The 25886-nt window shown below is 61.0% G+C and overlaps 1 protein-coding gene across 6 annotated transcripts in view; it reads left to right on the forward strand.

Annotated features, from left to right (window-relative positions):
• Window positions 1-25259, forward strand: part of BRD3 (bromodomain containing 3) — a 65925-nt gene extending 40666 nt beyond the window's left edge. For 4 of the 6 annotated variants that reach the window (XM_066366749.1, XM_066366746.1, XM_066366748.1 and 1 more), the window contains exons 2-12: window positions 4791-5114; window positions 5914-6051; window positions 7522-7669; window positions 8539-8753; window positions 10638-11009; window positions 13626-13754; window positions 15460-15651; window positions 16736-16971; window positions 21132-21424; window positions 22314-22439; window positions 24180-25259. In XM_066366749.1, coding sequence (XP_066222846.1) covers window positions 4902-5114; window positions 5914-6051; window positions 7522-7669; window positions 8539-8753; window positions 10638-11009; window positions 13626-13754; window positions 15460-15651; window positions 16736-16971; window positions 21132-21424; window positions 22314-22439; window positions 24180-24295 — 2178 coding nt within the window. In that variant the 5' untranslated portion in view covers window positions 4791-4901 and the 3' untranslated portion in view covers window positions 24296-25259. Of the gene's footprint in view, window positions 1-3817; window positions 4044-4790; window positions 5115-5913; window positions 6052-7521; window positions 7670-8538; window positions 8754-10637; window positions 11010-13625; window positions 13755-15459; window positions 15652-16735; window positions 16972-21131; window positions 21425-22313; window positions 22440-24179 lie in introns of all 6 variants that reach the window. The other 2 variants (XM_066366747.1, XM_066366751.1) reach the window with 2 other exon arrangements.
• The last annotated feature ends 627 nt before the right edge of the window (window positions 25260-25886 follow it).

Here is a 25886-nt window from a genome sequence, read left to right on the forward strand (position 1 = left end):
GTATTTCTCAGTGTTCTCTCCGCTGTCTGCTCCCACCCGGCCTCCCCCAGGAGGGTGGCCTGGGAGGTCCGGGCCGGAGTGTAGTGGGGGTGAGCGTGGTGCGAGAGTCTCACTGGGCAAGGCGTGCACGTGGGACCCGGCCGCTGGTGGCAGCCCCGCGTCACGGAGAGGCGGTTGCTGAGCGTGCTGGAGGAGGTGGGGGCCGTGGCCACCCTGACTGGCGACCACTCGTGGTTTTATTTATTTGTCGATGTATTGTTTTTAGAGAGAAAACGTTGATGTGTTGTTCCGCCTGTTCGTGCGCTCGTGGGTGGGTCCCTGTGTGTGCTCTGACAGGGGGATCGAACCTGCAACCGTGAGACATCGGGACGACACTGACCCACCGAGCCGTCTGGCCAGGGCCACCGCCTTCTCTTTAAAATGAGTTAACTAATGTTTTTCACCTTGGGGGGGTTTAGACCTCCACCTCCCTTTGTCTCTGTCCCTGTCCGTGCCTGAGTTTCATTCCGTTCAGGGCTGAACCCGGTGGGAAGTTCAGTGACTGGTCTAAGTGTTCATTTCTTTCTGGAAGCTGCCTTTGCCTGCTCGGCTTCGGAATGTGGCCGCCACCCCCACCCAGACCCGGACGACTGAGGGGACAGCTGCTCCTCTGGGGGCGGCGCCCTTGCTTTGCGCTGAGGAGCGGGCTGTGTTGGGCTCTGTCCGGCGGCCGTCCGGACTGCGTGGGGGGTGGGTGTGGCCGCTGGACCCCAGGGGCTGGTGGCCCTGCCGAAGCCCGGGTGCCCCGGCCGCGGTGTGGTGGCCCTGAGCTCCTTCTTAGGGAATGTGTCCTCCGATTTCCCCTTCAGGGATCACCCTGAGCGGCTGGGCCTGTCCCGCGTGCTGCTGGGGCAGCGTCTCCAGACCTGGGAGGAGGAGACAGAGCTCTGAGATGCTGGACTGTTGACCCAGGGCTGACGTGGGAGCCTCTGACCGAGTGCCCAGCTGTGGTTGGTTTGTGTCGGAGAGTTTTGTCAAAGTAGGAAATCCTTCACTCTTTTTTTCTGTTTGCAAAGGTGACGTGTTCTAAGGAGAAGAACTCACCGGTGCAGAAACAAAGCAGAAAGAGGGAGGGCAGCCCCTGGGGGCCGGCGGGTGCTGGGGGCCGGGCTGTGCCGTGCCCGGGTGCCCGTGGTCTCCTTGTCCCCTGCTGCGGGCCCCCTGTCGGCCTGCGGGTCTCCTTTGCCCTTGTCTGCACCAGCGGCGTCGCCGTCTGGTCTGGGGGAGAGACAGGGCCAGGTGTTCGCTGTGTCCACCTTGGCTGCCGGGAGAGATGCCTGGAGGTGACCGGACCTTGGGCCTGGGCCCCGTCAGAAGGAGTGACGCTGGGTTTGCTTCGGCAGGACCAGGGTGACCTCTTTGGTCTGTCTGCCGTCTCAGTGGGGACAGGGCAGGGTGGCTTATGCACGTTTATGGCCAGGGAGCCCTCCCGGTCTCTCTCCCTCGCTGGGGTGGCTTACCGAGGATGCTTTCGCCCGGGGGGCCTGTCCTGTCCAAGCTCCGAGGCTGTGCCTTTGCCAGTCTCCCTCCCCTGGCACCTGGCATGGAAGGGGTTCGTGTGGGGCCCTTCCAGCCTCTTGTGCTCCGGTGCCGGGGACAGAGGACACGCTGGGGGGGAACTGTGGAAGGTGGGGAGGGCGGCCCTGCCACCCTGACGGAGGCTGTGTGTTTGCAGGGGCCTGAGGGTGACTGCCTGTGTCACTGGGGTTGTTGGGAGTGGCACTTATCTCTGCGGAAGAGGGGAGCCCTCATCGTACGTGCAGTCCCCGCAGACCGGGGAGGGGCGCCCACTGGCCAGACGTGCCAGGTGGGCACTTGCTGCCTGTACCCCTCTGAGCCCCAGACCCCTTAAGGTAGAGCTGGAGACGGGCTTCATTCTGGCCGCTGTGGAAGGGCTCCCCGTGGCTTGTAGTGACCGCTGGCATCAGCAGGCGTGTGCAGGACCAGGCAGCAAACCCAGAGCCCTGAGCACGGCCGTTGGCTCCCCGTTGGCAATGCCGAAGGGGCGCTTGAACTGGTCCGGTGCCTGACAGAACCCCGGAGGCCCCTCTGCCAGCCCGGTTGAGGCTCACGGCGCCTGCGGGCTTCCGAGCCTCTGAGCTGCTGCTCCTGGCTCCTGCTCCAGGACAGGGCTCTGTCCTGTGGTCTGTCCTGTGGTTGTGGCTGGAGCTGGCTTCCTGCCCAGCTGCAGGTGTGGAGCGGGGGTGGGATGAGGGAGGCAGGCTGAGGGCCAGGCCAAGCTTGTCTCCCCTCGGGCTCGGAGAGGCCTGGCTCCCCCTGGGTCGGCAGCATTGGGCCCTCCCGCGGGTCCCCTGGCCCCCTAGGTCCTTTTCAGTCTCTGCCTGTATCCTATTTCCTGGCTCCCTGGGCCATGGAGCAGCTCTAGGTACTGGGCCCCTGCCTACCCACCTGACCCCCGGGGGCTGGCCGTGCCCTGGGAGCTCGGGGGAACGCGGCCCGTCCTTCCCTGCCGGAGCTCCCGGGCGTCCGCGCCCCGGTAGCCACCGCAGCCGCCAGACCGGGGCTGTGCAGGCCTTGGAGCTTGGTCAGCACTGGCCTGAGCGCTCTCTGTGTCCACCTCCTTCAGTCTCAAAGAACCTGTGGGGAGGTTGTGGGCAGGACTGACTCCCGCCTGGTGAGGGACAGAGCTGGGGTTTTCACCGGGACGCTGGCTCCGGTGTGGGGGTGTGGCGTTGGCACAGGAAGGCCTGCAGGAGGCGAGGGTGTGAGTGAGGAGGGCACAGCAGCCAGGACAGGGCGATGTGCCACTGGTCACGCAGGCCCTGCAGACCCGAGCAGGGATGGCACTCGTATCCCGAGCGGCGGAGCCTCTGGAGGGTCTTGAGTGGGGCGGGCGGCCCCCAGGGCGTTTCGCGGAGGGATCCCAGCAGGAGGCGTGGTGCTTAGACGTGAGCGGTCAGACCCTGGCCGAGCTTGTTTGGGTTTGCAGACCTGCTGGTGGTGGGTGCCAGGCTCAGCAGCTTTCCGTCTGGTGGGCGAAGAAGCAGCCTCAGTGCCATTAGCACCTCCCCGCCGAGGCCCTGGCCTGGGGTTGCTACCCCGGCGCTGACCCGGCCAGCTCACCTCAGGAGGGCGTGGAGGAGAGCTGGGCTCCCCAGGTGACAGGCGGGGCTCCGGCCGGTGGGTGTTCCGGAGTTCCTCAAATGAGCGCAGGCGTGCTCAGTGGGAGAAAGGTGCCTGAAGGCTTATTTTATTTATTTATTTATTTATTTTTTAGCAAGAGAGCGAGGGAAAGATAAGAGTGGACAGACAGGAAGGAGAGAGATGAGAAGCATCAGTTCTTTGTTGCGGCACCTTAGTTGTTCATTGATTACTTTCTCATATGTGCCTTGACCAGGGGGCTACAGTAGACCGAGTGCCCCCCTTGCTTAAGCCAGCGACCTTGGGCTCAAGCCAGCGACCATGGGGTCATGTCTATGATCCCACACTCAAGCCAGCGACCCCGAGCTCAAGCTGGTGAGCCTGCGCTCAAGCTGGCAACCTTGGAGTCTCGAACCTGGGTCCTCTGCATCCCACTTCCACGCTCTATCCACTGCGCCACGGTCTGGTCAGGCGTGCCTGAAGGCTTTTGTGAGCCCGCTTCACTCTGGGTTGCAGTGGGAAGAATCCTGGGCCAGTCCGAGTTTCACAACCAGCTCTCTGGGGGACCAGCCTGGACTGTAGCACCTCCTCCCCCAGCCGGTGTTCGTGGTGCAGACGCCTCCTTGGCAGATGGCAGGGTTCCCGCAGGGTGCTAACCAGCTCCGGGATTCTCCAGGTTTCAGCTGCTTCTGAGAGTGGCGGGGCGTGTGGGTGGGTTCGAACCCAAAAGCCGCCCAGCCCCTCGCCTGGTAGGTGTTGCCACCAGCCCCGAGCCATCTGAACGTGTGTGCGAAAAGTTCAAATACGCAAGAAAAGCGTAAGCGTGGCCACAGACGCAGGGGCCTCTGGCGATCAGGCTCCACCTGCAGCCTCCCCAGGACCACCGTCAGCCTGCCCTGCAGGTGAACGTGGGGCGCTGGCTCCCCCCTGTGGGACGCTGGGCGTCCTGTGTGTCCCTGAAGGTGGTCTCCTAGTGACCCCAGGGGCTGTGGTGGTGCCCCTTCCCCGCTCTGCCCTGGGAGGGGCCAGCAGGCCGGGAGCGGGGCCAGCAGGCCGGGGGCGGGGCCAGCAGGCCCGGGGCGGGGCCAGAAGGCCGGGGGCGGGGCCAGAAGGCCGGGGCGGGGCCAGGCCCGCCCTTCCCCTCTCCGGATTGGCTGAGGGCCGGCACCTGGCTGCCATCACAAACCCAGAGCCGGTTCTCACGGTTACGGTGGAACCTCCTCCGCTTGGTGCGCGGCCGCGCCCCAGAGGGGTTCTGCCTGGCTGACGTTGTAGCGCTCCCATCTGTGAATCGCACCCTAAAAAAGTCACGGCCAGGAACAGCGTCAGCTCTGGCAGGCGGGCGGTGGGCGGGCAGTGCGCTGGATCGGCGGGTCGCCCGGTCGGGTCCTTGGGCCCTGCCTGCGAGCTTCCCACCCTTGTGCTTCCCCACCTGCTGGGGCGGGTGGCCCGGCCCAGGCTCATGTGATCTCCTGTCATCGTGTCTCCCTGTCCCCCCGGCGTTGAGAGCTGAGAGAGCGGCTCAGTGGCCGGTCAGCTTGACCAAGGCCAAGGCAGGTGCTGCGCTGTGAGGACGCGGGGGTGTGGGGCGTGGCGGTGGCGGGCGCAGGGTCATCGGCCTTTTTCTCTCCTGCCTCTTCTCCCCGCAGGCGTCGCCTGGTCGGGCCTGGAAGTGGGATGTCGCCTCTGCGGGAAGCACAGAGGAAGCGAGGGCCTCCCTGAGCCGCTGCCCTGACGGCCCGTGAGCGAGCCTCCGGAGGATGTCCGCCACGACGACGGCCACCCCCGCGGGGATGCCGGTGGCCCCGGGCCCTGTCAACCCGCCCCCGCCGGAGGTCTCCAACCCCGCCAAGCCGGGCCGCAAGACCAACCAGCTTCAGTACATGCAGAATGTGGTGGTGAAGACGCTCTGGAAACACCAGTTCGCCTGGCCCTTCTACCAGCCCGTGGACGCCATCAAGCTGAACCTGCCCGTGAGTGCCCTCCGCCCTGCCCACCTGCCCCCCTGCGGCCCCAGCTTGCAGAAGGGCTGCCCTCCTGGCTTTGGCACAGTTTGTGCCCGAGATGCAGCTGCTGCCAGCAAGCCAGGCAAAGCCACTGCCTCTAGTCGGGGTGACGCCTTACAGCCCGCAGTGACCAAGGGGCAAGAGGGGCTACTAGGAGTGTTGGAGAAGGGAGGCCGGCCGGCCCAGGGGCAGGGAGAGCCCTGGCCTCACAGTGAAGGAGGAGGGGAGAAGGGGTGGGAGGTGACAGGCTTCGGGAGCAAAGGGTCACCCACGGGAGGTCAGACGCTCAGAGCAGGTGCAGTCCGCTCTCCGGGGCAGGCCGCCCCAGCTGACGCTCAGTGCCGACCTGCTGTCCTGTGGCTTACTTCTTGGGGCCCCAATAGAGCACCCTGCATGTTGCAAGGGGGGACGCCCTGGATCAGCACTTGGTAGCTGGGTTCTGGACCCAGCTCAGCGCCAGTCACCTGCGGGCCCCTGAGCGAGGCTTGGCGTGTGGACGGGGGCTCGTTCCCCGTCTGCAGAGTGTGGACAGTGCCGCAGCTCTGTGCACCCCTGCGAATGGCCCCTCCACATGGACCCCTTGTCAGGCGAGAGGATCAGAGCTGGCTGAGGGCCGCCCACCTGCCCTCGGTGACCGCGTCACCTGCTTTGGGCCCAGCCCTGTGCCCAGCTCAGCCCAGAAGACCGCACCGCGTGCGCTGTCTGTTCTAGGGAATCACGAAATAGTTGAGTCTGTTAGTAACGCCTCTGAAAATCTCTTTCCTAGGATTATCATAAAATTATAAAAAACCCAATGGATATGGGGACTATTAAGAAGAGACTAGAAAACAATTATTATTGGAGCGCAAGTGAATGTATGCAGGACTTCAACACGATGTTTACAAATTGTTATATTTATAACAAGGTAAGGAGGTCTGCGTGGCGTGGGCCCAGGGTGCCCCTGTGAGCTGCCTGTCAGCCTGCGGGAGACTCGTGTGTGTGTGTGTGTGTGTGTGTGTGTGTGTGTGTGTGTGTGTGTGTGACACCTGGGACTGCCCCTCTGAGCTGCCTGTCAGCCTGCGGGAGACTCGTGTGTGTGTGTGTGTGTGTGTGTGTGTGTGACACACCTGGGACTGGCCAGGGTGCTCTGCAGCTGCTCTTGGACAGGCGCATGTCACACCGTCATACTCTGACCCCAGTCCCCACACGCGTGCCCCATGCGCTGGCCACCTGAGAGCCATTGCCTTGTGTGGGCCACGTCCCCACTGCAGGAAGTGAGAGCCTTTCCAGGGGAAGATGACACAGACCAAACTGGGAGATAGAGACTCCCCGCGTGCGCCCTGACTGGGATCCACTCAGCAACCCCTGTCTGGGGCTGATGCTCGAATCAACTGAGCTATCTTCAGGGCCCGGGGCTGATGCTGGAACCAGTCGAACCACTGGTTGTGAGAAGGGAAGAGGGAGAGAAGGGGGAGAGGAAGGGGGAGAGAAGCAGATGGTCACGTCTCACATGTGCCTTGACCAGGAATTGAACCCGGTCTTCACACCGGGCTGATGCTCTATCCACTGAACCACCCTGCCAGGGCCCAGCCAAACACTCTGAACATCTGCACTCTTGGACCTGGGCATTGTCCCTATAGAGATCTCGAAGGAGTCAGTGCAGGCTCACGTGGGTGGAAAATGCCAGCCCCTGCACACCCAGCAGCCAGCGGTGGCTGAATGTGTTGTGACGTCCACACACAGCTGCCCCAGATGACGTGGAACACTGTACAACAGGGGACATGTCCCCAGGAGGGTTTTCAGCACGGAGAGCACGTTAGGGAAGTTCCCTGTGACCCTAGCCGTGTGGGGTCTTTGTGTTCACGGTGATGTCAAGATGGACGGGGCAGAGGGCTGGGTGGAAGGCTCTCTTTTTGTCCTGGAAGGCTCTGCTTTTTAAATTTAAAAATAATTTTATTTCTTATTTTTTATTGATTGCCTTTAGAGAAAGAGAGGAAGGGAGAGACAGAGAGAGAGGGAGGGAGGGAGAGAAGCATTCAGTTGTTCCGCTGAGTTGAGTGTCCTTGGTTGCGTCCTGCGTGGGTCCTGACCGAGGATCGGACCTGCCCTCTCGGTTTGGGACGACGCTCTCCTAACCGACTGAGCTGACCAGCTGCCTCACAGGCTCTCTTTTTGTCCCTGGAATCAGTGAAGGGTGGTTTTCTCTGTCTTCATGGTCTTCTGAATGCTTACTTGAAGAGTTTCCGCGTTGCAGTGGACTCCTTGGCCTCGCTCGGCCGCGCGGACGTCCCCGAGGTGTTGCAGGACGGGTCCTCTCGAGCCGAGCCGGCTCTGTCTTCTGCCAGCGCACGGCTCCTTCCCCAGCGTGTAACCTCGGCTCTCCCCGTGTCTTCAGCCCACAGATGACATAGTGCTAATGGCCCAAGCCTTAGAGAAAATTTTTCTGCAGAAAGTGGCCCAGATGCCCCAGGAGGAAGTTGAATTACTACCCCCTGCTCCGAAGGGCAAAGGCCGGAAGCCGGCTGCGGGAGCCCAGAGTGCAGGTAAAGGGCGGGCGGGCGGGCGTGGTCGTTCTGTTCCTGATGCGGACCCCCCCCCCCCCACAGGCTGTGTCTCTGTGGGTCCCTTGGCCCCTTTCTGAGCTCAGTTCCCTGTCGGTGAAGTCCGGGCAGCGATGACGAGATGACGACACGGACTTGGGAGCTCTGGGTCTCCGCTGTGTGGCCGGCAGGCTGGCCCTTGGTGGTGGTGGGGGCACGGTCTGCCTCTGGGGAGGAGACTGTGGTCTGGCCGTGTCTCCGTGCTGCTCCTCCCAGCCCTGGCTCTCGGGACACCTCTGCTGGGGCCTGGACAGTCCCTTGTGCCCTCCTCGGTTTGGTTATTTAACCCTTGTGCGTGCTGTGGCAGGAGGGGGCTGTGCCCCTGTTGGGGAGTGTGGTGGCGACGAGTCGTCTGTCGCACTGGGGTCTCACCTGGTCTGAGAGTCTGGAACACCTGGGGGGCGGCCCAGCCCTCCAGAGAGGCCCAGCGGGTCGCCGGCACGGCCGGCCATGCCTGTGTGCAGATTGGGACTGTGGGTCATTGAGTAGCTCCGTCCAGGTTGCTCACGTGGTGACTGATGGCGTCTGAGTTAACCCCGACGTCTCCGGTGCAGCCTGGCTTGTACCTGCCAGGCTCCCCCCTTCAGACTCGAGTCCTGGCCGGAAGCGGGGGGGGTCTTTCGTGTACTGGGTGAGCCTGCAGCTGAGGCTCAGGGTCCTTGGTCTCGGGAAGAGGGGCTCCTTTGGCATCTGGTGTGTTCTCTGGTATCAGGACCATCTGGAGGGGATGGTCATGGAAGCTTCTGGAAGGATCGCATTCGTATCTGCCTGGTAGAGCCTGGTCCGTTCAACCTCCTTTCCTTGTCCCCAAGGTACGCAGCAGGTGGCGGCCGTGTCCTCTGTCTCCCCAGCGACCCCCTTTCAGAACGTGCCCCCCACTGTCTCCCAGACGCCCGTCATTGCTGCCACCCCCGTGCCAACCATCACCGCAAACGTCACGTCGGTCCCCGTCCCCCCGGCGGCCGCCCCACCTCCTCCCGCGACACCCATCATCCCTGTGGTCCCTCCCACGCCTCCCGTTGTCAAGGTGAGCGTCTTGGGGGGAGGGGCTCAAGGTCAGCTTGGGGTCTGAGCCCCGGTCAGGGTTCCTGGATTTGGGCAGGCGCAGGACGGGGAGGCTGGGGCTCTGCCACCTTTTCTGGCCGCCGACCTGCTTGCCGGGCGTCTGGTGCATGTGACTTTGGAGTGGTTCTTCTGGTTGTGTCCACGGGGTTGTGCCGCCGTTTCTAATGCAGACGAGGAGACCGGGGCTCAGGGAGCTGCAGGTCACACAGCTGGTGAGGGCAGGCTGCTCTTGAACCCTCGCCTCTCTGGGCCTGAAGCCCTGGCCTTGGCTGCGTGGGTCCAGGGGGAAGGTGTGTGAGAGGAGGGCCGGGGTGGGGTGGGGGTGGGTATCACCTCATTCCGCCCCTGCTCACACCCGGACCTCCAGCCGTGAGTGTGCGGGCTGCAGTGGCCTTGCTGTGTCCTGAGGAGCCGGCTCTGGCGGTCACCTCTGCCTGCGTCTTGTGTCTGTTATTGTGGGCCCCTGCGTGTTTGCGCCCCTGCCGGCCTGGGAGCATCTCGCGCAGGGAAGCGTGGGCTCGGAGCGGGCGCGCCCTGTCGGATCTGGGGCTGGCCCGGACAGCAGTTCCCCGTTCTGCCACGAGCAGGCCCTGGGCAGCCACTGACGCGTGTCATCTTCTCCGATTTGACCCTCACAGCGACCCTCTGGGGCAGGCCGTATTCCCCCATCTTACAGATGAGGAAGCAGGCGCTCAGAGGGGTTAATGGTTCCCCGAAGGTAACACGCCGCCCCCGTTGCTTCTTCCTCCCTCCGGCCTTCACTGCCTGCGCTGGCGGGCGGCGCCTGGCCAGGCCGCCCCGTGGCGCCTGGCTGTTTCTGGAGCATGCCCTGTTTGCCATGGCCAGATGAGCCTACCCACCCCGGGCCTTTGCGGCACGCGCTTGGCATCCTGTGGGTGCCTGTGAAGTGTTTGCGGAGAGCTGGCTCGCGCCCCTGGCAGCCTGAGGGCGGCGGCTTGGCTGGGGCTGTGACCCTGGTGGCGCTCTAGACGGTAGACCCCTATGTGGCCCTCGGCTGTGGCTCAGAGGGGCCCCTCTGCCTGCTGGTCTCGGGGACACACTGAGCCTCGACTTTAGAACTCAGACGCGGTGCTCTAGGGCCCCAGGGCCGGTCGTTGTGCCTGCAGAGACCCGCAGGCCCGGACCCCCTAGCTCACTCCCCGACGCGTCCCCCTGGAACGTCGGCCCTGGACTCACCCGCTGAGGGCTCTGGGCAGCCGCACGCTGTCTCCTCTCCTCGTGGGAAGCTCTGGCTGGTCCCTGCCTTCGGGGTCAAGTCCCGACCTGCCCACTCACTCAGCCCTGCAGTCCTTGGCCCCAAACCTGCTGCTGCTGCCTGCGTCCCCTCCCCTGCCCGGCATGCCTCCCCTCTCCCACTCTAGACGGTTGTCCTCGGGGCAGCAGTTGTGAGGCCCTTCTCTGGGACCGTCCTTCTGTCTCTGCTGCCCCCGAGCCCGAGTCCCGCTTGGTGAGGAACAGTCATGGTGCCGTGTCGGTCATGCCTGAGTCTGGAGAGCGTGGTGCAGCGCGGCCTGGGGGCTGGTTAGGTGCGGGAGGATTGCATGCCGTGCCTCACGGCTCAGGGCTGTGATGAGCCCCGCGGGCCAAGGGAGAGGGCGCAGCTCGGGGCAGGTTCCGAGTCCAGCCTCACCACGACCAGCTGTGTGACCTGGGGCCGGCGACGCGGCCTCTCTGAGCCTCCGTCCCCCCGTTGCGCAGGGGGAGCAGCTGGGAGGACGGAAACAGCCGAGCACAGCATGGCTTCGCTCGGCGCCTGGCAGGCAGGCAGGCAGGTGGCGCTCCAGGTCCTTCTTCCCAGCGCTCACCATGGGTTTTCCTGTCGCAGAAAAAGGGCGTGAAGCGGAAAGCAGACACCACCACGCCCACGACGTCCGCCATCACTGCCAGCCGGAGCGAGTCGCCCCCGCCGCTGTCGGACCCTAAGCAGGCCAAGGTGGTGGCCCGGCGGGAGAGCGGGGGCCGGCCCATTAAGCCGCCCAAGAAGGACCTGGAGGACGGCGAGGTGCCCCAGCACGCGGGCAAGAAGGGCAAGCTGTCGGAGCACCTGCGGCATTGCGACAGCATCCTCAAGGAGCTGCTGTCCAAGAAGCACGCGGCCTACGCCTGGCCCTTCTACAAGCCGGTGGACGCCGAGGCCCTGGAGCTGCACGACTACCATGACATCATCAAGCACCCGATGGACCTCAGCACCGTCAAGGTGCGCGGGCGGGCGCGCGGGCGGCACGCGGGCGTGCGTGCATGCGTGCGTGCGTTCGCGCGCGCGGCGGGCTTGGCCCTCTCTGCTCTCCTGACCTGAGGGTCTGTGGCGGTGCCCATGTCTTTGCCCGCTTGGGGATGGCTCGGCGGGGCGGGGTCACTGTTGGCTCCCTGGGGCTGCCCGCCAGCCCCGAGCAGGGAGGGGGGTGTTCTGTTAGTTCGTCATCTCGTCCCTCGCTCCCTGTCTCCTCGTTCCTTTCGCCTTCCTTCCCGCCTCCCAAACTGCAGTACTTGCAGGGTTCTGTGACATTAGGCAAGGCGGCTCTCACAGGCGGCCTAACCCCGCACCAGACAGACGTGGGCCCCGAACTGAAACCAAGAGCCCGGTCCCGGAGCTCCTCTACCCGGCCTTCCTGTGCCAGAGGGATCCCCTGTCCGGGCTGGAAGGGGTTTCAGGCCAAGAGCAGGCCATGCCGGGCTTGAGGGCTGGGGTGGCCTCCAGAGGGTGTCCCTGAGCGGGCCCAGAGGGGGCCCCTGAGCCTGGGCTCCAGCAGGCCTGCTCTCCCTTGGGGAGAGTGCTAGGACGGCCTGGCCTCTGGCATCCTGAGGAGCGCCCCTGGCAAAGGGCCGTGTGTCACCCGCCTCCTCCCTGAGCCGTCCGCATGGCCCTGGTAAGGGCCCCCCGCAAAAGGGGTGGCCGTTTCTTCTCTCCCAAAGTTAATCGTTCTTAATTTTTCAGTGATATGTATTTGACATACAATATTATACTAGTTTCAGATGTGCAGCTTGGTGATTAGACATTATGTAACTTACCCAGTGACCAGAGGGGACGGTGGTTTTTTTCCACCAGTGAGGCCTGGACCTGGGTGGGCTGCGGTCTCAGTCTTTCTGCCTCGTTGGGCAGCACCTCCTGCTGCTGCCTTCCCCGGGGGCGGTGCTGGATCAGGGGCAGGACGGACCTGGCCGTGGTGCTGGTGCACCTGCTTGCAGTCTGGCAGGCCTGTCTCCGAGCCTCTTCCTGCCCTTACTGGAGCCAGCCATGTCAGCTCCTTTGTTTAGGTAGGTTTTTTACCGGGTGAGTGACATGCACAGAGGGTCACTGTAAATACTCCAGCAGGGCAGAGGCAGCTGGAGAGCTGACCATCTTTCCCGGGGTAGTTGCTGGAAATGGTTTGGCTCCAGCGCCCTGGGTAGCGTCCAGCTCCACGGAGCTGGCTCTTCCCGGGCGGGTTTTGACCATGCGGGCTCCCAGGGGTACCGTCTCAGGCTCTTTCTCCTGGTGGGGTGTGTGGGGTCCTGGCTCTGGGGTCCTTCAGCACCAAACAAGGCTGTGCTCTTGGGTCATTGTCCCCACCCAGGCCCTTGTACCCCTGAGAGAAGGGCTGGCCTGGAGCTGGGGAGTGAGGCCATGCAGGGGCAGGGACGGGGTCTTTCAGAAAGAGGATTCTCACACCCTGCTGTGGACAGAGGACCCAGGCCAGAGCGGTGGGGACCCGCCCTGAGCCAGCGCTGGAATCCAGGCCTTGGCTCTCCCAAGACTTTAGCTGAGCCGCTGGGCTCTTGCCCCCAGAGAGCAGCGTGGCTCGCAGGAGAGGGGCGTGGCTCGCAGGAGAGGGGCGTGGCTCGCAGGAGGGGCGTGGCTCACAGGATGGAGGCTCCTTGCGCCTTTCCTTTTTCTTTTTTTTTTTTCTTTTTTTTTTGGTATTTTTCCGAAGCTTGGAAACGGGGAGAGACAGTCAGACAGACTCCCGCATGCACCCGACCGGGATCCACCCGGCACGCCCACCAGGGGCGACGCTCTGCCCACCAGGGGGCGTCGCTCCGTCGTGACCAGAGCCACTCTGGTGCCTGGGGCAGAGGCCAAGGAGCCATCCCCAGCGCCCGGGCCATCTTTGCTCCAATGGAGCCTCGCTGAGGGAGAGGAAGGAGAGGGGGAGGGGTGGAGAAGCAAGTGGGCGCCTCTCCTGTGTGCCCTGGCCGGGAATCGAACCCGGGACCCCTGTACGCCAGGCCGACGCTCTACCACTGAGCCAACCGGCCAGGGCCCCTTGCGCCTTTTCTTAACCCACCACCAGCTCGTTCTCAGCCGTGACCTTGCAGCGTCCCTCGCTGGTGGCCATTCCTTCCTGCATGTCCCTATTGTCTTACCTCCGCCCACTTTCCTGCTGGGACAGTCCAGTGTTCTTGTTGGATGGGGTGGGGGTGGGGGCGCAGCTGGCTGACAAGACCTGGATTTTTATGCAGAAAAAACTGTATGTCTCATTTCATGAACTGAGTGCCCCCCTTACTCCCCCAGTGCTGCTAAAGCAACTTCCTGGAAGCTCCCTGTCCCCCTGGGGTCCCTGCTGTGAGGGACCTTGGCCGGTGACAGATGACCCAGTGTCTAGAGCTGGAAGCTTTGGGGAAGGTGTGAGGTGGTGGCTGCAGAAGTCAGACTTCCTGTCCAGCGCTGTTCCTCCCCTCCCTCTCTGAGCCCCCCCACCCCCATAGTCGAGGTCTGGGTGGCTGGCGGAGGCCCCATGGAGGGTTCCGCGTCCAAGCAGGGGCAGGCGGGGTCTGGCAGACACTGGGATCTCCTGGGTGATGCCCCTCATGCTCGGTTGCTTGTGTGTTACAGAAGAAAATGGACAGCCGCGAGTACCCAGACGCACAGGGCTTTGCGGCTGACATCCGGTTAATGTTCTCCAATTGTTACAAGTACAACCCGCCAGACCACGAGGTGGTGGCCATGGCCAGGAAGCTGCAGGTAACCCTTGGCGCTCTCGGGGGGGGGGCAGGAGGAGGGTTAGGGTCCTTCTGGGGGCACAGGTGGGATTCTAGGAAAGAGACGGATGTCTCAGAGGACCTCCCACGCTTGTCTGGCTGCGGGGGCGGGACTTGGCGTCCAGCAGAGCAGCCTCACACACGGCAGTGCGTGCGTGAGCGCCTTTTCCTGCCTCTGGCTGCTGCCCACGTGTTTTAGTGTATGCGTGCAATCTGTTCTTATTCCCCTTCACCAAGGATCGTGTGGGCTGGTATTTGCGCAAGAACAGCATCGATGTTTTTTAAATGTTGTGTGGTGAGAAGACCCGTCATTTTAAAGTCTAGAGTAAGAATTGTGGGCACCTCTCCCCGTTCACCTCTCTCCCAGCAGCCTGGTGAGGCCGTTGGCCGAGAGTAGACCTGATTGTGACTTGGAGTGGCCGTGTGCCTCTGAGGACGTTTTTCCTGGGAGGTCTTCTTTTTACAAGACCCAGACCACTTCCCTAAGGTGGCCCTGGTTCCTTGCTGAGCCCCTTTTGAAAACCCTGGGGAGGGCTCATGGTCCCCGTCACTAAAGCTCAGACGAGCTCATGCTGCCTGGTCCTGTGGTTTCGTCCTTTCCTTCCATGTGGGGGCCCTGCCCTCGGCCTCTCCCCAGCCCTCTGTGTATGATAGGGTGAGGGGTCTGGGTGGTCCCAGCACACCCAGGAGAAGCCCCCAGGACCCACGGTTTTTACCGAGACCGTCTGTGCCTGCTGTTCCTCGAAGCAACAGGCCTCGGCAAAGTGCTTCACTGCACGGTGCCGCAGTCCCCGGGGGGAGAGACGGGGCGTGGACAGGGCAGCCAGGCCAGTGGCTCTGGTTCTGGTTCTGGCTTTGGCTTTGGCTCTGGCTCTGTTCCTGCGGAAGGTTGTTCTCAGCCGTGTGGCCGCAGAGGCTGAGCGTGCTAACTGCCGGCGGCTGTGCAGTCATTGCACAGGGTGTGTGTGTGTGTGTGTGTGTGTGTGTGTGTGTGTAAGTGTGTAAGTGTGTAAGCAAGTCCAGCAGCCTGGTGAGGCCGTTGGCCGAGAGTAGACCTGATTGTGGCTTGGAGTGGCCGTGTGCCTCTGAGGACGTTTTTCCTGGGAGGGGAGAGTCCTGGGGCCAGCACCCGGGGCGGGCTCTGCTGGGAGCTGACACCTTCTCAGTGTGGTGGCGCTTGTGTGTGTGAACCTGGCTGAACTCGGGTGTGTGAACCTGGCTGAACTCGGGTGTGTGAACTTGGCAAAGTGAAGTCTCCCTTCAGGGCTGCTCGGCCCTGTCTGACGCCAGCCTGGACCACCAGGGAGAGCGGGGTGGGTGGGAGGTGGTGGGGGGGTGGGAGTAGGGACCTTTGCTGACGGTGTGCTCCAGGGCCCGGGGCCTGTGCTGTGTAGGGGCTGCAGGGCGCTTTCTGAAGCCAGTTCTGATAGGACAAGATTCTGCCTTTTGGGCTAACTTCTGGACCTAACTGTAGGGAGCTGTGTGCTGCAGCGTTACTGTAAACAACAGGGACATGTGACCCAGATTCTGGGGCCGCGGACCTCGCAACAGGGGAGCCAGCCAGGTGGGCTGTCTCCCCGCAGGGTCTGACCTGAGCAGCTACAGTCCAGCCCCAAGGGTGTCTCGGGATGCTGGGGGCCCGCCCCGGGGGTGGCCCAGGACCTCAGGTGGCCCCTGCTTTCCCACAGGACGTGTTTGAGATGCGGTTTGCCAAGATGCCCGACGAGCCGGCAGAGGCGCCCACGCTGCCCGCCCCCGCGGCCCCGGTGGTGAGCAAGGGCACGGAGAGCAGTCGCAGCAGCGAGGAGAGCTCCTCGGACTCCGGCAGCTCGGACTCAGAGGAGGAGCGAGCCACCAGGCTGGCAGAGCTGCAGGAGCAGGTGAGTCTTGCCGTGTCCCCTCTGCACCCAGCCACGTGTCCCCTCTGCACCCAGCCACGTGTCCCCTCTGCACCCAGTCACGTGTCCCCTCTGCACCCAGCCACGTGTCCCCTCTGCACCCAGTCACGTGTCCCCTCTGCACCCAGTCACGTGTCCTCTCCACCCAGTCACGTGTCCCCTCTGCACCCAGCCACGTGTCCCCTCTGCACCCAGTCACAGCCGTCCTTCCCGGCAGGGTCCCGGGAGGGTCCCGAGAGGGACCTGGGGATGGGGGATTGTTCGCTCTGAGCACCTTGCAGGGGGAGGGTCCCTGGGGGGCGAGGCTGACCTGCCCCGGCCTCTGACCACTGTGTACCTTGCTTCGCTCTCCTCATTTGCAAAATGGGACTGACGCTCCCTGCTGTTGGAGGCGTTTGAAGAGTTGAGAAAGATGTACACGGCGCTTGGTTTACGGGGCTTCTGTCAGGGAGAAGAGAGCAGAGTGGAGATGGCCCCGCGGTCACCAGAGTGGGGTGGGCGCTGGACTGGCACCTGATCCTTGTTAGAGATGACACTGCCCGGAAGACGGCCCTGGGGCCTCAGCCCCACACCTGCTGGAGGCTGGAGAGTGGCCGCCCCGCGCGGGCCCTGGGGCCAAGACCAGCTGCGGGGAGCGGTTAGCACGCGTCCACCACGATCGTGCGGAGTCTGACCAGTCCTCTCCGTCCACCGTCTGAACATCTCCTTTGTTTGGCCACTTAAGCCTCTGTCTGCCTCATCTGACAAATAAAAACGAATGAGAACCACGTCAGCTGCTACTGATCGAGTGCTTCCTTTGCCCCCTGCCCTGGGCCGAGGGGTTCTCTCACTGGGCAGGTCTTGCTGCTGCTCCCTGAGCTGCCCATAACCGGGCACCTTCTCGGCAGTTGACCAGCGAAGGGCTGGCGGTCACGGGCGGCGGGGGGCAGAGCGGGGCTCTGACGCCGTGGTGCGCTCCTGGGCCTGCCTGGTCCCCGAAGCGCGGTGTGGCCCGCCTCACGCCCAGTCGGGGCGGCCGGGGGGCCCGTGCCCTGGGGAGCCCGCTCAGCCACCCGCTCTCTTCCAGCTGAAGGCCGTGCATGAGCAGCTGGCCGCCCTGTCTCAGGCCCCCGTGAACAAACCAAAGAGGAAGAAAGAGAAGAAGGAGAAGGAGAAGAGGAAGAAGGAGAAAGACAAGGACAAGGAGAGGCACAAGGCCAGGTCGGAGGACGAGAAGAAGGCCAAGGCCGCCCCGCCCGCCAAGCAGGCCCCGCAGAAGAAGGCCCCCACCAAGAAGGCCAACAGCACCACCGCCGCCAGCAGGTGGGCCCCGCCCTCGCCCGCCCGGCGAGCCCGCCGCCCCTGTGCCGTGGGGCGGTCCTACGGCGGGGGCGCTGTGAGTCCTGGTCACTCAGAGCCAGCAGGTGGGCCCCGCCCTCGCCCGCCCCGGCGAGCCCGCCGCCCCTGTGCCGTGGGGCGGTCCTACGGCGGGGGCGCCGTGAGTCCTGGTCACTCAGAGCCAGCAGGTGGGCCCCGCCCTCGCCCGCCCCGGCGAGCCCGCCGCCCCTGTGCCGTGGGGCGGTCCTACGGTGGGGGTGCCGTGAGTCCTGGTCACTCAGAGCCTGGGCTGCCGCACGGATTGCAGGGTGGGGTGGGGTCAGTGGTCCTTGTCTGGCCTCACCTTGAGGGGAGACTGGGAAGGTGATGGGCTCTGGTTTGCTCAGCTCCCTATGGGTCTGGTCTCGGCATCTTGAGACTTTGGGGACATTTTTCTGATCTGGGCCCAAGAGTTTATTTGGGCACTTTGGGCTAGGTGACTCGGGCGCTTGGCACTTCACTCCCGCCGGCCTGGTAGGCAGAGGGTCACCGTGGCACAGGTCAGCTCTGCGGTCCATCCGCCGTGGCCAGGCGTGGCTGAGGAAGGCCTGCCGCAGACAGGCTGGGTGACAGTGGCAACAAGGATGGGGGAGGTGCTCAGGCTGGGGGCCTCTTCTAGCGGGCTGGAAGGAAGGCTTCCTGGAGGAGGGGGCAACTGCCCAAGCGCATGCTTGCCCACAGAGGGTTGGTACGTGATTCCTAGAGTCAGGAACAATGGGTTAGCGCCACGGAGGCCTGCAGACATGTTCCTTGTGGGAATTAGGGCAAGGGGGCAGCCCTGAGGTTGGGAGAGGGAGAGGGTCAGGCAGCGAGGTTGGCTAGGTTCATGGGGGTGTGTGCATCTTATTCTTTGAGCAAATGAAGGGGAGTCATGGAGCGTTTTAAAAGGGGTCAGATCCCTCAGTGGGATCGGGAGTGGAAGAAAGGCTGCCCCTTTGGAGGTGACTGGCTCTGCAGGCCGCGGGGTCACTGCGGCCATGGAGGGCCTGCAGGCTGCTTTGAGGACTGGGCGGCAGAGGGCTCAGGCCTCAGTCCCGGGCAGTGGGAGGTGAGGGGCGTGTGGAGCAGGGCAGCGGGAAAGGCCTGGGGTTTCTCTCCCTTCCTCTCTCCCTCCTTGATGGTTTTCTTGTCCTGTCTCTGGCTTTGGGGACTATTCCTCCTGGTCCACTTGCTGGGGTAGTTTTACAGTCAGCATTAATGCTTAAACCACTTCGGAGAAGTCACCTGTGAAACAATCTGGGCCTTTCGGTTTTCACTGTTAGAAGGTTTTATTTATTTACTTATTTACTTATTTGTGATAGAGAGAGAGACAGTGAGAGGGACAGACAGACAGGAAGGGAAAGAGATGAGAAGCATCAATTCTTAATTGTGACACCTTAGTTGTTCAGTGATTGCTTTCTCATATGTGCCTTGACTGGGGGGGGGGGGCTACAGCAAAGTGAGTGACCCCTGGCTCAAGCCAGCGACCTTGGGCTCAAGCCAGCGACCATGTGATCCCAGGTGTTGGAGGGTTTTTAACCACGAACTCGACTCTCTTTATAGATGTAAAGACTGGTCAGGTTATCTGTTTGTTTTCAAATCATTCTGGGGGGTTGTGTCCCTCACGGTGCTGCTTGCATGCCACCCAAACTGTGGGTTCCCATGCCAAGGCATGTTGGTAGTGTCCCCTTGTCCTCTCAGCGTCGGTAGGGGTCATCCTTTCATTCATTCCTGATAGTGGTAAGTCCTGTCTTTTTTCCCCCTGGACAGAGAGACGGATCAGTTCTGTTGGCCGTTCCAAGACCCAGCGTTTGATTTCGCTGGTGTTTCTCTGTTGGCTTTTTTTTTTTCTTTCCTGGTCTTATTTTTCCTCTTTTCTTTTGCTTACTTTGGACTTAATTTGCTCTTTCTCTCTTTCTCTCTTTTTAGCTGCTTCACGTAGAAGCTTAGAGGATCCAACTGAGACCTTTTTGTGTAGAATACCATATTTCCCCATGTATAAGACACACCCTTTCCAGAAAAATGTGGGCTCTAAAAACTGGGTGCGTCTTATACAGTGGTTGTGGCATTTCAGATGCCATAGATGGAACTGAGGACGAGGCAATAGATGAAGACAGTGATTCGTCATCACACACATATGAGGACAAGCTAATGGATGGGAGTTTTGACAGTGATGAGGAGTGGTATGAATTTTATGATGAATAAAACTTGAATTCAGTAACTTTTTGTAATACGTTTTTTCCCCCAAATTTCGGCCCCCAAAACTAAGGTGTGTCTTATACATGGAGCATCTTATACGTGGGGATAGATGGTATTTAATAATACGCGTTTCCACCGAGACGCGGCCCTGCCTATGCCCCGCGAATTTGGCCCTGTTGTGATTTCATTTCGTTCAAACTTGTCTCATTTCCCTTTGGACTTCCTGTTTGACCGTGGGTTCCTCAAAAGTGTGTAGTTTAGTTTCCAAGTATTTTGGGACTTTTCTAGGTATTTTTCAGTCAATTGATTTCTAGTTTAATTGCATTAGGGTTGACGACCAGCGCTTTTGAGTTTGTTGAGAATTGTTTTATGGCCCAGAATTTGTGAAGGTTCCCTATGCACTTGGGAAGCAAGTGTGTTGTCCCCTTCCCGTTGGTTGTGTGTGTGTGTGTGTGTGTGAGATTGTGTGTGTATGTGTGTCTGATTGTGTCTGATTGTGTGTGTGTGTGATTGTGTGTGTCTGATTGTGTGCGTGTGCGTGTGATTGTGCGTGTGATTGTGCGTGTGATTGTGTGTATGTGTGTGTATGTAGTTGCGTGTGTGTGTGATTGTGTGTATGTGTGTATATGTGTGTGTGATTGTGTGTGAGTGTGTGTGAGTGTGATTGTGTGTATGTGTGTGTGATTGTGTGTGTATATGTGTGTGTGTGTATGTGTGGTTGTGTGTGTGTGGTTGTGTGTGTGTGTGTGTGATTGTGTGAAAGTCAGTCAGGGAGGAAAAGAACCCAGACAGACAGAAACTTGTCAGTCGGGTCGATCTGGTTGGTAACTGTTGGCGTCTTCTCCATCCGCTGATTTGTTTTATTAATTACCAAGAGAAAATGATTGAATTCAACTATCATTGTGGATTTTTCCATTTTCCTTTTAGTTCTTTTGTATTTTTTCAAAAAATTTCTTTCCATTGATTTGAGAAGGTGGGGAGGGAAGGCTAGAGAGAGAAGCATCAACTCTTTGTTCCACTTGGTTGTTACAGTTAGCTGTGCACTCACTGATTACCTTTTTATTTTTGTATTTTTCTGAAGTGAGAAGTAGGGAGGCAGAGACAGACTCCTGCATGCGCCCGACCGGGATCCACCTGGTATGCCCACCAGGAGCATTGCTCTGTAGTGGCCGGAGTTATTCTAGCGCCTGAGGCGGAGGCCATGGAGCCATCCTCAGCGCCTGGGCCAACCTTGCTCCAGTGGAGCCTCGGCTGCGGGAAGGGAAGAGAGAGACAGAGAGGAAGGAGAGGGGGAGGGGTGGAGAAACAGAAGGGCGCTTCTCCTGTGTGCCCTGACCGGGAATCGAACCTGGGACTTCCATAGGCTGGGCTGATGCTCTGCCACTGAGCCAACTGGCCAGGGCCATCGATTACTTCTTGTCTGTGCCCTGATTGGGCGTGAACCTGTGACCTTGGCATGCCAGGATGATGCCCTATCCACTGAACCACCCAGCCAGGGCCGTTCTGTTGGTGTTTTGCTTCGTGTATCTGAAGCTTGGCTTTTAGACGCACACACGTTCGGGAAGTTGCTGATACACCTGGGTTTTGGTTTCCCCGGTCCCTCTTTCTCGGTCCTCTTTCCCCGAGCCTGCCTGCTTTTGGACTATGATCAGACAGAGGTCAGTTCTGACCTGTGCCGTCTGAGAAGCCTGTAGGGAGCTGAGTGAGGGTTGTTTTCCGGGGGAGGGGCCCCTACTCTGACCTGGGGAGCAGGGTCATCCCGTTCCCGGAGATGTCTCCGCAGCCCTTGGGGTGGTCAGCCTGGCCCCTCCACCCGGGGCATACCTCTAGACGTGTCCCTTAGTGAGAGAACCGGGTCCTGGAGGGGAAGGGGCCCCGGGAGGGGGGCAGGGGCCGCACCCCACGACGCTCTCTGTCTTCCGCCTCAGACAGCTGAAGAAGGGCGGCAAGCAGGCGTCGGCCTCCTACGACTCGGAGGAGGAGGAGGAAGGCCTGCCCATGAGCTACGACGAGAAGCGGCAGCTGAGCCTGGACATCAACCGGCTGCCCGGGGAGAAGCTGGGCCGCGTGGTGCACATCATCCAGTCCCGGGAGCCCTCGCTCAGGGACTCCAACCCCGACGAGATCGAGATCGACTTTGAGACCCTGAAGCCCACCACCCTGCGGGAGCTCGAGAGATACGTCAAGTCCTGTTTACAGAAGAAGCAGAGGAAGCCGTTCTGTGAGTCGCCGGGGGGAGCTGGGCGCCCCGCTGCCTCCCCTCCCGCCGCCTCCTCCTGCCCGCCGTCCTGGGGCCCCTCGCCCCTCCTGTCTGTGCTGGTGGGGGGCCCTGCTCAGCCCCCAGCCCCGCTCAAGGACCAGTTAAGGTTCTTGCCACAGCTTTCCTGAGCCGGGGGCCCCCTGGCTGCGGGTGACTTCTGATGGTCCCCTGTCAGGGTAGACCGGTTTCCTGGTGACCGGGGTCGCAGGCCCTGAGGCCTCCCAGGACGGACACACTGACCCAGGCTCGCTGACAGGAACGAGGGTCCTGGGGCAGGATAGGAAGGGCAGGTGGGAAGAGCCCCGAGCAGGTGGGAGAACTCAGCATGCCCAAGTCTGTGTGTGACCGCGTGTGGCACCTGGTCCTCACTCGCTCTTCGCATGGATGGAGTGATGTGTGACCCTCTTTGATCAGGGCACATTTGGCCCTCGGGAAGTTGGTCGTGGCCTCAGGCAGTGGACTGGGCTCTCTGCGGAGGCCAGGGGTTGCCCTGGCCACGGCGAGGGGAGCCGTGAGTTGGATGAACGTCACGGCTCTGCCCTTCGCTTGGGGTGTCACCCAGCCCCCCATCCTGTCTGGGCTTCTGTCAGCTGTGGGAGTGGCCTGCTCCAGCTCAGGGGTCTGGTGACAGTTATAGAAGGGGCTGCATGGGACGAGGGCTCAGGACACTCGGGCAGGGGTTCCGTGACATCAGGCAGGCAGGGCTGTGGATTTCCGGGAGGCCGAGGGGTGCACCTGGTGGCCAGTCGCTGGTCCCGCCCCCGCCCCGCCAGCCACGCCCCCCGCCTCGCCACGCCCCTGCCTCGCCCGCCGCGCCCCGCGTCGCCATCCCAGCTTGTCTCTTCCACAGCGACAAGTGGGAAGAAGCAGGCCGCCAAGTCGAAGGAGGAGTTAGCTCAGGAAAAGAAGAAGGAGCTGGAGAAGCGTCTGCAGGACGTCAGCGGGCAGCTGAGCGGCAGGAAGCCCACCAAGAAAGGTACCGTCAGGCCGGCTGTCCCCTGTGCCTTCTCCCTCCAGAGGGGCTGGGTCCCAGAGTGGTCACGCGACCCCGATTTCCTTCCCCGTCAGCGGGACCGAGCCAGCCCCGCAGGGAGGTGGAGTGGAGGGTAGGCGTGCGGAACGGTGCCACTTGGCAGCACACCCGGAGAGGGCTGTTTGGAAGGGCCCAGCTGTGGTGTCGGGGGGGCTGGACCTGTGGCTCGGGGGACGTCAGGCTGACCTCCAGTCCCCTACACGGCAGTGAGAGCTTTCTGGCTTGCCCCGGCCGGAACGTTGGTTCCGTTGTGTTAACTGATGTCACGGGTGGAGGGAGGCTCTGACTCCGCCCAGGCGCTGTGCTTTGTGGACTACAGGGTCTTATTTTAGGGGAGCAGGTAGTTTGACTCCTTCCCTCCTTTCTCTGGAGCCTGTAAGGAAAGGCAGAGGCCTTTTTCGTGGCCCGGGGACGCTGGTGCCAGGTGCTGGTGGTCAGCATCAGGTCCCATCCTAATGGACATGTAGCAGCTGGTGGGCAGCCCTGCCCGGCCCTGCTGCCCAGTGCTGGAAGGCTCGTCACCCTGCCCACTCCACCGAAGGCTGGGAGGCTTGCCCTTGGACCACCCCTGGGAAGGGCAGAGCGGTGGCTCATCGCTCTTGCCAGGTGCCACCTGACTGATGGGTCTCTTTATGTACCAGCAGGTGGGGTGCCCAGCCCCACCAACACCCCATTAGTTCCTCTTAGTAGCTTGCACTCATTAGGTGGTTTTGTGGACCTCTGAGCTATATTTACTCACCACGCTTCTGACACCAAGAGTGTGGCTCTTTTTTCATGCAGTTGTCCAGTCTCCGACACCAGCTGGGTGTCCTGAAATTCCTGAAATACTTTTTTGGTTTTTTTTTTTTTCTATTTTAGAGAGAGAGGATAGGATAGAGATAGAAACATCGGTCTGTTTATGTGCCTGGACCAGGGATCGAACCGGCAACCTCTGTGCATCAGGATGGCACTCTAACCAACAGCTAGCTATCCGGCCAGGGCTAGAAATTCAGTTCAGTCTTGACACTGTCTACTCAGCGCAGACCTCACAGAGAAGGCCTTGGCCCCGAAGACCACCCCCCACCTCAGACTCCGGTGCCCGTCCTGGGCCTCCCGCACCTCTGACCCACCGACCGGCCAGTCCAGCTCGGTTGTGTGCTAGTGGCTCACAGAACCCAGGAGAGTGCGTTACTTCCCTTTGTTATTAAGGATGTAATTTAGGAGCAGCAGCTGGGGCGGGCGGGGATGAGGATGCTGCCTCGGCCTCTCTGGGTACCACCCTCCCCAAAGAAGATGGGGGTGTGGGGCTTCAAGGTCCCCCCTCCTAATGGCCTGGTCTTCCCGGTGACCAGCCCCATCCTGAGGCTATATCTGGAGGCCATGGGCCAGAGTCGCTCATTAGCATAAACTCAGGTGTGAGCCAGAGGAGCTCCTTAGAGAGAACAGCAGACATCCTTACCCTCTGGGAATTCTGAGGGTCTTCAGAGCTCCGAGCCAGGAACCTGGACAGACACCCACCCAAACGCATGTCTTTCAATATATGTTCCTGTTTATTAAGTGTCCGGGTCAAAAGTGGGTGGGCCCTGGCGTCGAATTGGGGTGCGAGACCCCGTGGATGTTCTGGGAAGCAGCGATGCTGAAGACGCGGTGGGTGGGCTGCGTGGAGGAGGGGGGCGTGCCTCTCACCTGCCTTGTCTCCTGCAGAGAAATCGGGCGCGGCGCCCCCTGGCGGCCCTTCGCGGCTCAGCAGCAGCAGTTCCTCCGAATCCGGGAGCAGCAGCTCCAGCGGGTCCAGCTCGGACAGCAGTGACTCCGAATAGAACCGAGTAGAACCGGGCTCGGCCACCACTCCGCCCCCGCCGGTGCCGCACCGCCGCAGACGCCGACCTCTGCAGTGTCCCTCCTATGGTTAATATACTACTTCTGTTCACGGTGTGCAGGCTTCTCTTTAATCCAGTGTTACGGTCTCCTCCTCCCAGTTTTTGCTTTCATAGGTCAAAGGTCTCTTCTTGTGTGTACAACTAGACTTTACGGGAAAGGGGTGGGGTCCGCATCAAGTCTTCTCCGCCACTGCATCGGATCGCTTGGAGATGACACCTTCCGATGCTAACCTGGTAACCGTAGAAAAGAAACAAGGAGGATGTCACCTGCTCGTTCCTGCAAAAACTCCACCCTTTTTTTTTATTGTCGTGCCTGACCTGGTCCAGAGAGGGTTTTTGTTGTTGTTGTTGTTGTTTTTTTCTCCAAAGGCGTTTTTTCTGAGCTGGTTCTGGAACTTGGAAGCTGTTCGCTTTGCAGAAAGGTGCTGTGTTCATCACTGGAGCCCGGAGCTCTTGACCGTTGGGGGGTTCCAGGGGGCCCCTGCCCGGGGGGCCAGCAGCTCTGGGCCAGGGCGTGCACCGGCCGGTGAGGGTGGGCACGCCTGGAGGCGGGTGGCCGAGTCCTCCTGACCCGGGCGAGGTCAGGAGCTCCTGGGACGGGAGCACGGTGGCTGCGTGGGCAGCGTGGTTTCATACACTGAAACTTTTACCTCAACTTAAAAAAAAAAAGGAAAAGAAAAAGAAAAAAAAAAAAGAAAAAAGAAAACAAAAACAGGAGACTCTTTTGTAAGGTTCAGCAGTTTTCTACGCAAAGTCCAGCCCCCCCCCCCCCGTGTGTCCCCCACCTCGTCAGCGCCGCCGCACACTCCGAACCATCGTCCCAATTTCATGTATATATATAATACTTTTATTTATTATCATTGGTCATTTTTTAAAAAAAAAAAAAGAAAAAAGAAAAGAAAAACAACTGCAAAAGAATTGTATTTAAACACAAAAATGGCAGAGACGCGGGCCTTTCTGACACGTGGTTTGCAGGAGCGCCCACGCAGGTCCTCCAGGTGCTACCCGGGTCCCTGAGCCGGTGCTCGGCCCCGCCACGGGCGCGCGCGCGCATGCACGCGCGCGCGGGGCTCTGTTGTCGCTCGTGCTCTGTGTGCGTGTGGAGTTTGGAGACGGCACGGCTGTCCAGACAGCTTCCCACGGCAGCGCGCTCCGTTCGTTGGGTTTGTTAGTTGTTTTGTACGCTCTTCTGGTCTCTTTAGGACTGTTTTCAAAGAAACCAATGTAGGGAAACCCCAGTTATATTATAATATAAGCTTTGTAATCTGAAGAGGAAAAAAAAATGTATAGTAAATCTAAGTCTTGATTTTTAACTTTCTATTGTAAAAAAAAAATAATAATAATATACAGAGTTTAACAGAAGGTTATGTTTTGGTTTTATTTTCTTCCAGAGGCTACCATGAACAGCCTTTGAGTGCAGGGATGCCCCACCCCCTCACTGTCTACCTAGGTTTCTGAGCGTTGTGGCTCCGGCCGAGAGTGCACTGGTTGTTGGCCTTTCCAGCCTCCAGACCCTGGGACGGGGTGCCCC

The sequence above is a fragment of the Saccopteryx leptura genome, chromosome 2 (genome assembly GCF_036850995.1).
Source record: "Saccopteryx leptura isolate mSacLep1 chromosome 2, mSacLep1_pri_phased_curated, whole genome shotgun sequence".
NCBI classification, from domain to species: Eukaryota; Metazoa; Chordata; class Mammalia; order Chiroptera; family Emballonuridae; genus Saccopteryx; species Saccopteryx leptura.